At 40.7% G+C, this 14,279-nt stretch overlaps 1 protein-coding gene across 1 annotated transcript in view; it reads right to left on the bottom strand.

Annotated features, from left to right (window-relative positions):
• PKD1L2 (polycystin 1 like 2) overlaps positions 1-14,279 on the bottom strand; it is a 146,053-nt gene that overhangs the window by 108,634 nt on the left and 23,140 nt on the right. Inside the window, 7 exon segments of the mRNA XM_027850359.1 lie at positions 1,459-1,635; positions 4,455-4,608; positions 5,255-5,372; positions 6,816-7,023; positions 9,470-9,587; positions 11,332-11,381; positions 13,688-13,786. Coding sequence (XP_027706160.1) covers positions 1,459-1,635; positions 4,455-4,608; positions 5,255-5,372; positions 6,816-7,023; positions 9,470-9,587; positions 11,332-11,381; positions 13,688-13,786 — 924 coding nt within the window.

Genomic DNA, 14,279 nt, shown 5'->3' with positions numbered 1-14,279 from the left:
TGCCAGATAGTAGTGGTCATAGATACTACTTGACCAATGTTAATGAACTAGAGAATAAGTGACACAATGAATAGGGTACTAAAGACCTGGGTTCAAATCCAACCTCAGACATTTATTTGCTCTGTGATCCTAGACAAGTCACTTAAGTTCTGTTTACCTTAGGTTCCTCAGCTGTAAAATGGAGATTACAATAGTACCTATTTCCCAGGGTTGTTGTGAGGATCAAGTGACATCATATTTATAAAGTGCTTAGCACAGTGCCTGACACATTGAAGGTGCTTGATAAATGCTTATTTCTTTCCTTCCTTCCCCAAATTATAACTAGATCCTTTGTATTAAGAGAGAGCCTCTGGGGGCAGCTTGGTGGTGCAGAACACTTACTAGCTGTGTGACCCTGGGCAAGTCACTTAATTCCATTGCCTAGCCCCTCCAAAAAAAAAATAGAGTAAGAGAGAGAGAGAGAGAGAGAGAGCCTCTGATACAAGGATTAAATTGTCAGTTAGTATCAGACCAATAACTAGTGGTTACACTTTCACTGGTCCCAGATTTCATCAAAATCCATCAATCCCAGCCAAAGTTACCATGAAATGAATAGTCAAGGTAAAACAGAAACCACCTTTGACCTAAGTCCCAATCTCATATTTGTTCTTGTTCATGCACAGTCCCATGGGTGGACATTGTATAGGTGAGTAGATGTGGGCTTGGGAAGCTAAGATCCTTCCCTATCTCTCTTCTGCCGCTCCATTTTCTTTATGCTAGTGGTGGTGAGGGAGCCTATCTTCTGGGAAGGGAAAGCTCAGTAGAAAAGGAGACAAGAAAGAGGCCTTCTAACTTCATAGCATTTAGAACTATTGTTGTCGTTCAGTTGTGTCCAACTCTTCATGACCTCATTTTGGGGTTTTCTTGGCAAGGTTACTAGAGTGGTTTGCCATTTCCTCCTTCAGCTCATTTTACAGATGAGGAAACTGAGATAAACAGGGTTATGTGACTTGCCCAGAGTCACACAGCTAGTACATGTCTGAGGCCAGATTTGAACTTATGAAGATGAGTCTTCCTGATTCTAAGCCCACCTAGCTGCCTAAAAAACTTCATCTAGTTTATCCCTTTCATTTCATATAAACAAAGAATCCAAGAGGCATTGCCCAATATCACACAAGTAGAAGAGAAAGTAGAAAACTGAGATTTCAAGCCAGCTTTTCTGACTCTAAATCCCATGATCATTCTACTCGGCCACATTCCCCCTCACTGGTGGAAGAATACCCTGCTAGTCTTCTTTCCAACGTAAGCTGAAAGATAGGAGCCTAGACTACCACGGGAGACTCTTGACATTGAAAACTTTATTCCCCATGGACAGTTCTATCTGTTCCTAAATTGCACACTAGTTCCTGAAAACACAGAAGGAGTTCTGGACAGTTTCCATTGGACAGCCATCAGAAAAGGGAGGTCCTTAGATCCTACCTGGTTTCAGGCAGAAACAATAGATGAGCAAGCCAGGCTCTGCAGATGTGTTGCAGGAGATCCTAAAGCTTGTCAGAATGTTCCCCCGCTCTGGAATGATAGAACAAGCTGGAACCTTAGGAGGATAAAAGGTGCTGACAATGTAGGTCTGTTCTCCATAGGCCCACTTGGTCATTGCTGAAAATCAAGAGAGGAGACTCTTTAAAACAATCTCCCTGAGATCATGGAAAAAATTACCAGTCAGATCTAGAGATAAGGAAAGAGTTTGTGACCAAATAAGAGAAAGGATCACAGGAAGTAAAATGGAAAATTTTGATTACATGAAATTAAAAAGGGTATGCACAAACAAAACCAATGCAGCCAAAATGAGAAAGAAAGCAGAAAACTGTGGGAATTTTTTTTTATAGTTTTTCCTGATAAAGGCCTCACTTTTCAAATATATAGAGAACTGAGCCAAATTTATAAAAATAAGAGCCATTCCCCAAGTGATGAATGGTCAAAGGATACGAACAAGCAGTTTTCAGAAAAAAGAAATCAAAGCTATCAATAGTCATGCGAAAAAATGGTCTAAATAACTAATAACCAGAGAAATGCAAATTAAAACTCTGAGGTATCACCTCACACCTATCATATTGGCTAATATGGCAGATAAGGTAAATGACAAATGATGAAGGGGATGTGGAAAAGTAGGTACACTTATGCACTGTTGGTGGAACTGTGAACTGGTCCAACCCATTCTGGAGAGCAATTTGGAATTAGGCTCAAAGGGCTATCAAACTATGCATACCCTTTGATCCAGCAATACCACTACTAGGTATGTATCTCAAAGAGATCAAAGAAAAGGGAAATGGGTTTATTTGTTCAAAAATATTTATATCAGCTCTCTTTGTGGTGACAAAGAACTGAAAAGTGAGGAAATGCCCATCAATTGGGAAATGACTGAGAAAGTTGTGGTATATAATTGTGATGGAACACTACTGTGCTATAAAAAAAAATGATGATGGGTATGAGTACAGAAAAACCTGGGAAAACTTATATGAACTGATGCAGAATGAAGTGAGCAGAACCAAAAGATCATTGACATAATAACAGCAATAGTGTGACGATCAACTATGAAATCTAAGTAATACAATGATCCATGTCAATTCCAAAAGACTCACAAAGAAAAAACTATCTACATCTAGAGAGAGAACTGATTAATTCTGAGTGCAGACTAAAGCATACTTTTTTCACTTAAATTTTCTTGTCTTTTTCATAATATGGAAACATATTTTGCATGACTTTATATGTATAATTGATGTCATTATTCCTTGCCTTCTCACTGGATAGGGGAAAGGCTGGAGGAAGGGAGCAAACTGGGAACTCAAAAATTAGTAGAAATGAATGTGAAAATGAATTATAATTATTTTTAAACCATCTTCCTGGGTCTCATTTCTATCATGCACTTCACCCAAGCACCAACTTTAGCTTAAGGGAGCTTTATTCTCCTGACTTAACTCTATCTAAGGTTCTGTAAACCTTAAAGCGCATTAGAAATGCAAGCTGTTATTGTTGTTGTTGTTATCATCATCATTTTGCAGACCCAGATTTTTATAAATTGGGTTTGTTTAAGGGAAATGTACCTGTTATGATGTGGATACAGAAATGATTGAAACTAGAGGAGGAATAAATGTTGGAGTCTAGATGTGGAACTGGACCAGGAATATGGCTCTGAGGGGTCATTGGTGGCTGTGTATAACAGGCCATGGTTAAGGAAAGGATAAGGATAGAAACCTCTAAGCCCCAGGTGAGAGGATGGGAATTCCTAAAGGAGACTCTTTGCTAATGGGGTGAAGCAGGGTTTTACATCAATGTTTCTTGTTGTACGTAAAAGATGTGCTTTTGGGGGGAAGTATTTAATAAATAAAAGTAATCCTTTATAAAGCAAATCATCACCCCTATATTAAGAGGACATGTGGTGTAGTAAAATGGTAACCAACTTGGAATCAGCAGACCTATGTCGGCCTGCCACCTGTGATACTTACTAGCTATAAGATCTTAGGCAAATGTTTCAGGATAATGGGATTTAGAAGGGGAAAGCACATTAGAACTAATCTAGTTAAATCCCCTTATTTCATAGATGATGGGTGAAGAGAGCTAGGATCATAGATCACAGACCTAGAGCTAGAAAGGACTTTAGAGTCCATCCAATCCAACCCCTCCATTTTACAGATGAAGAAACTGAGATTCTGAGGTTATGTGATTTGGCCAAGGTCACACAGGTAGTAAGAAGCAGAATCAAAATGTGAACAAAGATTCTCTGACTTCAAAATCTAATGTTCTTATTATTTAGTTTAACTCCATAGCTGTTACCTGACTCTTAACTGCTCTGAGACTTGGTTTCCTCATATTACCAATCTTATAAGATTCTTATGAGGAAAGCACTATTAAAATCTTAATGGGCTATATGAGTTGTTCTCATTGCATAGTAGAAAACCCAGATTTTCATATATTGGGTTTGTTTGAAGGGAAGTACATATATGCTGTAGTAAATATAGAATTTAATGAACCTATGAAATTCTCCACTCTTGCACCTAGAATATCTGTTCCAATATCTACTGCCAATCTAAGGAAGGGCTGACTTATGAGCTTTCTTGGGAATAACTAGATAGATAGATAAACAGATAGATAGATAGACAGATAGACAGATAGATAGATAACTATATGTATATATAAATATATTTTATATTTATATTCATCTCCTATGAGAGGCATTGTGACAAACTGGATAAAGAACTGTCTTAGAGTCAAGACAACTTATGTTCAGTCTTGCCTCTTGCCAGCAAGTACTACCTATATGACTCAGGGTAAGTCATCAACTTTTCAGGGCTTCAGGCAATTCTCTGAAACAATAAATTGCAGAGCAGATGCTAAGCCACATGGATAGAGGTCATTTCCTCACTGAGATTTCCCTAAGCCAATGAATCACGGGACCAGTTAAAACTATACTTACGTACCTGTGACTTTAATTCGAAGTGCACCAGTGGCTGAGACCCCGAGATCAGACAGGAAGGAGCTATTCATTAGCAAGATGGAGGTATTCTCCTGTAGCAGCTTTAAGGAACTTGGCCTAAATCCACTGAGACCACAGACAGCAGGAAGGAGATCCACCTGAAACATTTATAGACCCTGAGCCCTGTTTGGTGCACCAAGATCATGAATTGTACTGGGTACAGGGTTCCTGGTCCCCACAAGGCCCCTCTGATTCAGCTCCTGCCAAGAGATAAGCCCAGGCTGCATCACTGAACCCTAATTCCTGGCCCTGGCCTTCAGGACCCTGGCCAGCTGCTTGGAGATCACAGATGGCTTTCTCCCATCCACCCAGAAAACCACCCAGTGTCTTTCCCATCCCTCCCAGAATGACCTGAAGCACCTGCAATGTCCTCCCATACTGAGGAGTCCTTGGGACACTTGTATACTAAGAACAGAATTAAGGCCTTTCTTCTATAGCCTGGGGCCTCAGCAGTTTCATCAATCACATTTAAAACAGCCTGGTCTTGGAATTTGGGTGGGGAGTGGGTAAAATGGCATAAACCTCACCCGTGGTTCTTTCCCTTAAAATCATTTTTCTTAGAGATCACATCTCTGGGGTCCTCTAGTGCTCTAGGTCCCAGAATTAGGCTCCAGTAGCTTTGCATCATCTCAGAAACTTAAACTCCAGAAGAAAAGTTACCCCTAAAGCTTCATGCAAGGGGTGGCCATAGCACATGATTACTGTTTTTTAATGCACTTTAATGCACTTAAAAGACTGGCTCACCTTTTCCTGGAAGGAAGTATCTAAATACCAGCTGTATGTCACAGACTTTTGGTCATCACAAGTGGCCTTCAACATGACTTCTTCACTCACATTCACTGGCTTGCAATTCTTTTCACAACTGGAAGAAGTGAGAAATCACAAAAACACAAAATAGGAGAGTTAGAAGGGATCACTGTCACCATTTACTAAGACATTCACTAACGAGTCCCTGCTGTAAGATACCCTGAGAAGTGGCCATCCAGCCTCTGCCTGAAGAGAAAGGAGCCCACCACCTGTCAAAGCAATCCATTCTACTTTGGAACAGCTTAATTATTAGAAAGAAAGTTTTGTTTTGTTTTGTTTTTCCTGACATCTCTTCAATTTCCACCCACTATTCTTATTTCTGTCCTGTTGTTGGTCAAACTGAAGAACTTTCATAAGCATCTGAATGGTAAAGTCAATAGAACCATGGCCTTGGAGTCAGGGATATCCAAGTTCACATCCTGCCTCAGAAACTAGTAGTGGGAGCCTAGGCAAGTCACTTAAGCTCTGTTTACCTCAGTTTCCTCATCTGTAAAATGGAGATAATAGCACCTACTTCCCAAGATTGTTTGTTATGAGGATCAAATGAGATAACATATGTAAAGTGCTTTGCATATCTTAAAGCACTATATAAATGTGAGCTATTATTATTACTTAGTAATTTATCTTTGTTCTATGTGATAGCCCTTCAAAGATTTGAAGACAGCTTTCACATCCCCAAAACTGCATGAACTTTTTTGACTGAATAGTCAGGAAAGACTGTATAAAGACCTTCAGGCCCCTCATAGTAAATTCATCATCTTTTGCTATTGCCTTCCAACCTTTTAGCTTGGTTCTAGCATGACACTCTGTCTCCCATCTACAGGCCTTTACACCTGTTGTTCCCCCAGGCTGAGAACCTACTCCCTTTTCACCACTGTCTCCCTAGCTTTCTTCCTTCAATACTCACCTCAAACACATTTTCTGCATGAGGCCTTTCCTGATTCCCACAATACTACTGCCTATCCTCCCTGGCCCCCCCATAAGTAACTGGTATTTATTTTGTTTTCTCCAGATAGAATGTATGCTCTTTCAGAGCAGGAACTGTTTTAATTTGTCTTTGTATTCCAATTGTCTGGCATAGTACCTCGCCCATAGTAGGTGCTCAAATGCCTGCTGATTGATTCTCTCCCCACCTTCCCTACCAGTCCTTAGAGGGGGTATAAACTCCCTCTACCTCCCCTTTCTCTGAAGCTTAGATGGTGACAAAGCACAGAACCTCCCGGTAATTCAAATGAGATAATATTTGTAAAGCACTTAGCACAGTGCCTGGAACATAGTGCTTAATAAATGCTTGCTCCCTTCCCCCTATGACCTTCCAAAGCAGCTTATTCCCAGAAAATGATTATTACGCCATGGTTATATGAAATGATTAATTTATTCATCCATTTACAAATATGTACTGAGCTCCTATGGCCAGGGCCCTGTACATACATCAGCGGGAAGGAGACAAAAGATATGCATCCCTTGCCCTCAAGGAACCGATTCACAAATATTAGACCTGATGTGAGGGTACAACTTCTGCTCTGCTGTCACATATAGGCACTGTTCATCTTGCCACTGTTCTCCTTGCATACCATGTACCAGAATGCGGAGGGTAATAGCAGAGTTGGGAGGAGGCAGGCAGGAAGGCTCTATCAGCATCTCCCTCTGGTCTGTGAAGAGCAGCTGCCTGTGGACACATACCCTCCACTGAGGCCAGCACCCCCCTGCCAAGACAACAAACAAGAAGCTCTCTGAGAAGGAGAAAGCTGGACATTCTCTGGTTTGTCACTGACTTGTCTTCAATTTTTATTAGGGGAGGAGGAGGCAGAATGTGTACAATTTAGTCCCCAAAGCCCTTCCACAGTGTGTCCAGAGTTAGCCCATGTTCAATTCTCGAAGATCCTAAGTCACACAGAAAGACCCAATTATGTTCCCTCTTCTTTAATTCCTTAAATAGGAAGTAAACATTGGAAAAATTTTCAGTAGGAGTTAAAATGAAGTTTTCTGGACCTCTAGCTGCCTTTTAACTAGCCAGAAAATTCTTCTACCTGGAAGTGCGTATTTCCCAAACACTAAAGGTAATCAAAGTTTCAAAAAGTCAGTTCACTCCAGTGGTACAATCTGGGCACAAGGAAAGGCAGCCAAGGGTGATGGAAAGAGCCCTGGCCTGGGAATCAGGAAACTGGGGCTTGAAAGCCACCGTGTCACTAATTTGTTGAGTTATCTTAGAGAAATCACATCTACCTACTGGGTACTAATTTCCTCCTCTGTAAAGAGAGGGGGTTGGACTAGAAGATCTATGTATTTTGTTTGTTTGGCTTTTTGGTGAGGCAATCAGAGTTAAGTGACTTGCCCAGGGTCACACAGCTAGTAAATGTCAAGTGTCTGAGGTCGGATTTGAACTCATGTCCTCCTGACTCTGGAGCTCTATCCACTGCACCACCTAGCTGCCCCAAAGATCTATGTTCTAAAGGTCTTTCCTATAACATTAAATGTTTTAGAGTTTTTCTTAGATCTGAGTTCTTCCTGAATTCAAATCTAGCCTCAGACAATTACTAGCTGTGTGACCCTGAGCGAGTCACTTCACCCTATTTGCCTCAGTTTCCTCCTCTGTAAAATGAGCTGGAGAAGGAAATGGTAAATTACTCCAGTATCTTTGCTAAGAAAACCTCAAGTGGGTTCAGGAAGAGTCAGATATGACTGAAAAACAACTGAACAACCAGCTCCGCCTGGTATTCTATGTTCCAAGAATTCTCTAAGCTCCAAACTTTCTGTGAATCTAAGTAGGAAGGCAATCCAAACTAGGAAAAGGCCAGAGTTGAGGTTCAGATATAAAGAGAAGTGGGCATCATTTGGAGCCCTGAGTTAATTAGAATGTAAATACCTTGAGGGGTAGGTAGGTAGCACAGTGGATAGAGTGTTGGGCCTGGAGCAAGATAGATTCATTTTCCTGAGTTCAAATCTGGCCTCAGACAATTAATAGCTGTGTTGTCCTGTGCAAGTCACTTAACCCTGTTTGCCTCAGTTTCCTAATCTGTAAAATAAGCTGGAAAAAGAAATGGTAAACCACTCCAGTATCTCTTCTAAAAAAACCTCAAATAAGGTCATGAAGAGTTAGACACGACTGAAAATGACTGAACAACAACAAAATACCTTGAGGGCCAGGTTATTTCTGATTTTTGTCCTTCTATAACCAACTTATAGACATTTAGTAAATATTTGTTTAATTGAATCAAATGAAACAGGTTACAGGCTAGAATTAAGAGAATTGCGAGAGATCTTAGAAAATAAAAATGGAGTCTAGTCAGAGGAGACAGTTGGGTGGCTCAATGGATAGAGTGCTGGGCCTGAAGTCAGGAAGACCTGAGTTCAAATCTGGCCTTAAACACTTACTACCTGTGTGACCCTTGGCAAGTCACTTAACCTCCGTTTGTTTTAATCCACTAGAGAGGGAAATGGCAAGCCATTCCAGTATCTTTATCTAGAAAACACCATGGACAGTGTGGTCCACAGAATCACTAAGAGTCCATCAAGACTGAACAGCAACAACTAGTCAGAGGGAACTCCAGGAATTGTTATGTGAATAAAGAGGCAATCAGTGACACTATAGCTTTTGAGAAGGAAGTGCCCAAAATGAGGACTGGGGAAGATGGTTCTTCTATGCATAGGTGGGATCTGGTCCAGATGGCAGAAGGCTTGAGGCTCTGAGGGTGGCCAGTAAGAATCAAGCTATACTCTTGAATGAACCTCCCTCCAGCCGTAACTGATTTTGTGGGAGTAGTTGGGGCTGTTCCTCAGGATACTAATATGTAGAGAGTGCCAATAGTACTTAAAATCCTTCAACAGCATTGAAACAATTGAGCTTAGCTCCTAGTGAGCAAGAATAATTAGTAAAAATAAAAATCTACCAGATGGCATGCTTTCTCCCCTGAGTGGTTACACACCAGGAGAGTTCCTCTCTCGATCAACTCCATTTTGTTACCTCTCTTCTATAGCAGCAACTTCCCAGTGACCTTGGTGTGTTCCTGGTTTTTGTTGCTTCCTCATATGGTGGTGTCTCAAGATAGTCCCTTGCACCCCCACTGAATTTGTATTTAAAATTCCATTACGTGGTCTAGTTTATGCCACTTGTCCTAGGTGCCAAAATTTTAGCGATGGCTCTATACCTACCACATGACCACACAAAGTTCAGACTCTTGTTGTAATCTGGCCAGCCCAAAGACACCATGGTGAAAGGATCCACATAACGACTTGGCTTAATATACAGTTGGCTTTTCCCTTTATCTTTCTAGAGAAGAAATGAAGAATATTATCATTGGTTCCAACAGCATATATAAAGAGGTATTCTGATGTAGAAGAGGGTCAGGAGGCCTGGGGTTCAAGTCCTGCCTATATATATACATATACATACATACACATATACACATACATACATACATACATACATACATACACATATATATATATTGGCTGGGTGACCCTGGGAAGTTATTTAACCTCTCAGTTAAATAAATAAATGAATGAATGAATAAGTGAATAAATAAATAAATAGATAGATAAATAAATAAATAAGGGTAGTCCTGGGCAACTCTTGAAGACCACGAGTCACAGAGCAGGTACTGATCTACCTTGGTAGAGGGCATATCCTCATTAAAATTTCCCTACACCAACAAAGCCGCAGGTGGATAAGCATACACACACATAGCCAGATTTCCCTTGCCTCTGAAAGGAATGACCTGTTCTGGTAGCATAATGTGGCCTCTCGATCTCTGAACATAACCAGGAACATGTCCTCTTTGGCTCTGGTACACACGTAGCAAAAACAATCTGGGAGGGGTATCACAATCAAGTTTTCTTGGAATCTGCTTAAAATATTCCTGCTCACCATGGGATATCTCTCCACAAGGCCCTTCTTCCATTGGTTAGTACCTCCTGGAGCCTCCATTTTATGAAGGAGACAGGCCCAATGTTGAGTACCTTTTCCACCCCCCAGCCCTTTACAATTCCCTTTTGTGTATTGTCTTCCCCCATTAAAATGCAGTCTTCTTGTTTTCCCTCTTAAAACATAAGCTTTCTGAGGACAGGGATGGTCTCTCTTTTTGGATGTATTTGTATCCCTAGCACTTAGTACAGTCCCTGGCACATAGTAAGTGCTTAATAATAAATACTTGTTTCCTTCCTTTAAATACCTAAATTGTCCAACAGCAAAAGGAGTGGGCCTGCTGCACTATAAAATGATTGTTTTGGGTCATACATACAATAGACAACTGGCACTATCTCAAAACAGAGATCAGAAATATTCATAGCAGCATTTTGTGTCTGTATGGTAGCAAAAAAAAAAAACAGGAAACAAAAATAGTGCCTGTCATCTGGAGAATGACTGAACAAATTGTAGTGTATGAATATAATTGAATACTACTGTACTGTAAGAAATAACAAATAGGAAGAATTCAGAGTTACATGGGTAAGCTTTGTATGAGCTGATGCAGAGTTCATGTCAGTGAACAATATATATAACAACCACAAACAAAATAAATGTGAACAGTACTAAAACAATACCATAACAAACAATACTACAACAATGTATTGAAAACAATACTAATTAAGTGGGGAGAAGAAAGAAACCAAAACTAAAAGGCAGCCAAACTCTGATCAATCTTGGTTTCAGAGAAGAGATGATGAAACACATCTGCCTCCTCTCAGGGGAGAAGTGGGAAACTACCAGTGCAGAATACTGTATACACTGTCAGACATAGCTTCAGATGGTTTTGCTTAACTGTTTTTCTTTGTCACAAAGGAAGATTCAGTATAGTGATAATAGAAATATCTTGGCCAGTGTCTGTGTTATCAAAACAAAAGGCATCTTTTAATTTTTTAAAAAATAAATGAGATCAGTATTTTCAGGATGGAATCTATCACTATTCCATTCTGTATGTGTATGTACGTATGTATGCATGTATGTATGTCATAGTCTCGTGGATTTACATGAGCATCTTTTTAATTGTGAGATTAAAACTTTGAAAATAACTCACATTTTCCTTCTGGAAGTTCATCTTGGATAGCTCTTGGTTAGCAGGAGTTGCTGTATGAGATACACGTAATTGGAAGAAAAGTGAAAATTTTAGTGAGGGTGTGCATATGACAGGTTCCTTCTGATGACTTTCACTTATTTATTGGAATGATCCTACTGCTGCAAACGTATCTTCCAATTGGGCGATGACAGTGCAATGTACTCATGAGCTCCTCATTACTGGTTGTATGTTAGGAGCATGTGATAGGGGAAGATGGTGCCCTCTGAGGTAGAGTAGGCACACACATGTGAAGGAAGAAAAATGGAAAGAACCACTTAATTTACATGTGGAGATGCTCCTGTGATTTACATGTTCTCACATCTAAATTATTGCTGTAGAAATTATGTGACTACTATAGACTTCACTCCTCTGATGATCTGGGGTTTCATCAAGACAGCTCTTCCTTCCACTGTTGCAGATGCCCACCTTTCTACATCTTGGAGTGGGAAGGGACCTCAGATGTCATGTAGTCTCACCTGTACTTGGACAAGAATCCCCTCTACAACCTACAGGACAAGGAGTCACAGAGACTTCCCTTGAGTACTTCCAGGCAAGGGGAGTTTACTATCTCCTATGTAAGTCTCCCATTCTACCTTTGGAGAGCTAGGCAGTGCAGAGGATAGAACAGATAGAGCACTGGGCATGGAGTCAGGAAGGCCTGTCTTCAAATCCAGTCTCAGACATGTACTAACTGTGTGTGACTCTGAACAAATCACTTAACCTGTTTGCCTCAGTTTCCTCAGCTGTAAAATGAGGATAATAATAGTCCTGGGGTTGTTGTGAGGATCAAATGAGATAATATTTTAAAGCACTTAGCACAGTGTCAGGCACATGGTAAGCACTTAATAAATGCTTGTTTACTTCCTTCCACCAACTACTGGGAAGTTTTTTCCCTTACAACAAACTTAAATCAGCCTCTCTGCAACTTCCACCCACTGTTCCTAGTTCTTCCCTCTGGACCCAAGCAGAAAAAATAAAATTCCCCTTTCCCATCATGACAGCTTTTCAAATATTTGAAGATTACTATTATGTCTCACCCTGTCTTCTCTTCTCCAGGCTAACCATCCCCATTTCCTTCCACTGATCTTTATGCGGCATGTTCTTGAGGCCCTTCACTGTCCTGGCTGCCCACCCCTTTTTGTTCCCCATCTTATCAATGTCCTTTCTAAAATGAGAACCCAAGGAGTAAACCAAGTATTCCAGCTATGGCCTGCAAGGCAAAATACAACAGGACTGTGACATCCTTACTCCTGGAAGCAATGCTTCTCTTAGTGAAGTTCAAAATTCCAGTTCATTTTTTTTTGGCTGTCCCATCCCACTGCTGACATATTGAGTTTACAGTTGACTAAAACTCTTAGGAGTTTTCCAGACAAACTGTGAGCTGGTCAATAGATGACCTTTATAAGTTTGTATAGGCAAAAAATTCATCATTTTGTGTCAAAACAAATGATGAGTCTCTTTGAAGTTAATTAGATTTATTTGAGGAAAATGGATGTGTAGCTGTGATATGGTGCCAAAAGCACTGCTTCTAGAGACAGAAGAATGGGGTTCAAATCCTGCCTGATTCTTATAATCTGTGGAACTTGGGCAAGTGGCTAAACCTCCCTCACATCTGTAAAATGAAGGGGTTGGTCTAAACGGCCTCTGAGGTCCCTTCCAGACTTGGATCTATGTATGACCCTATGATCTATTTACTAAGTCCATAGCAAAGGTTTTTTCAGCTTGTTCAGAATGACCTTCAGTTTTCAGATATCTGGCCTATTCTTTGAGAAGTCACTTCTAATGCCAAGATGAAGCACGGGAGGAAGAGTTTAGTAGACAATGTCTACTCTCATGATAGAAAGATGAAATATCAATGTTCGTAGGGCTCTCAAAGACCATCTAGTCTGACCCCCTCATTTTACAAATAGAGATACTGAGGACCAGGGAAGGAAAGCCATTTATCCAAGATCACACAAATATGGTATACAGCATGTGATTCACAGAACCCTATGAGTAGACTTAGAGGATGTTAGCCTCGATGACCTCTGAAGCTATGGTCTCATGATCCTCTCTGTGCCTAATTGCCATCATCTGTAAAATGGAAGGATTAGACTAGGTGACCTCTGAGTCCCTTCCAGCTCTGTCTATGATAAATTCATGATCCTACGAGCACTGGTCAGGGACGCAGTAAAGGCAGTCATTGCTCTGGTGTCTACATGTTGGACCACATCTGCTCTGATAGGTCTATCCTGAGAATCTAGGATTTTGTGTTATGGGACTATCGTGAGGCTGATCCCATGTGTTCACACTCAGTGCTTGGAAGGTGTTTTCATACCCTCATGGACAGGCTCCTTCGCGGACACACTGACTCTCCCAATTGTTAAGCTCAGGTTTGAGAAGATGTTGTGAGCCAGCACTGTGACCAGAAAGGTTCCTGCAAGGAAAAGGTTGAGAAGATGAAGAATCGCAATTTGTATGTAACAATTCTACTCACATGGGTTTGGTAAGAAAATTTTCCCTGCTTTTGGTTTTCTTGTCTGTTGATGGCAGTGCCTACTTCTTCATCTTAGTTGTGGCTGAGACCCTAAATAAGGATGGACCTTGAGGGGGCTTGCCACTGTGGGAGTGGGAGAATTGAGAAGTAGCTCACACAGGTGACACAACACAAATGGTTCTAGAAATATCTGTGTTATGCTGTGCTTGTGTGTGTGTTGTTACTTTAAATATAAGCCTATGTTAAAAAAAAAAAAAAAAGGTAAATTTCTGATAGTCCCCCAGGGCAGCTCTGCCTGAGTGATGCCTTTCTGCTCACCCAAGGAAAAACATGGAAAAAACCAGCAGATGGGGATCCATCCTTGTGAGTGCCAGCTCCACATTTATCAACTCATGAGTATTTCCAGGGCAGCAGCAGGGTGTCTGGCCAGCTA

The sequence above is a fragment of the Vombatus ursinus genome, unplaced genomic scaffold (assembly GCF_900497805.2).
Source record: "Vombatus ursinus unplaced genomic scaffold, bare-nosed wombat genome assembly UNPS02009062.1, whole genome shotgun sequence".
NCBI lineage: Eukaryota > Metazoa > Chordata > Mammalia > Diprotodontia > Vombatidae > Vombatus > Vombatus ursinus.
Note: the sequence above shows the minus strand (reverse complement) of the source record. Positions and strands in the feature narration are given on the sequence as shown.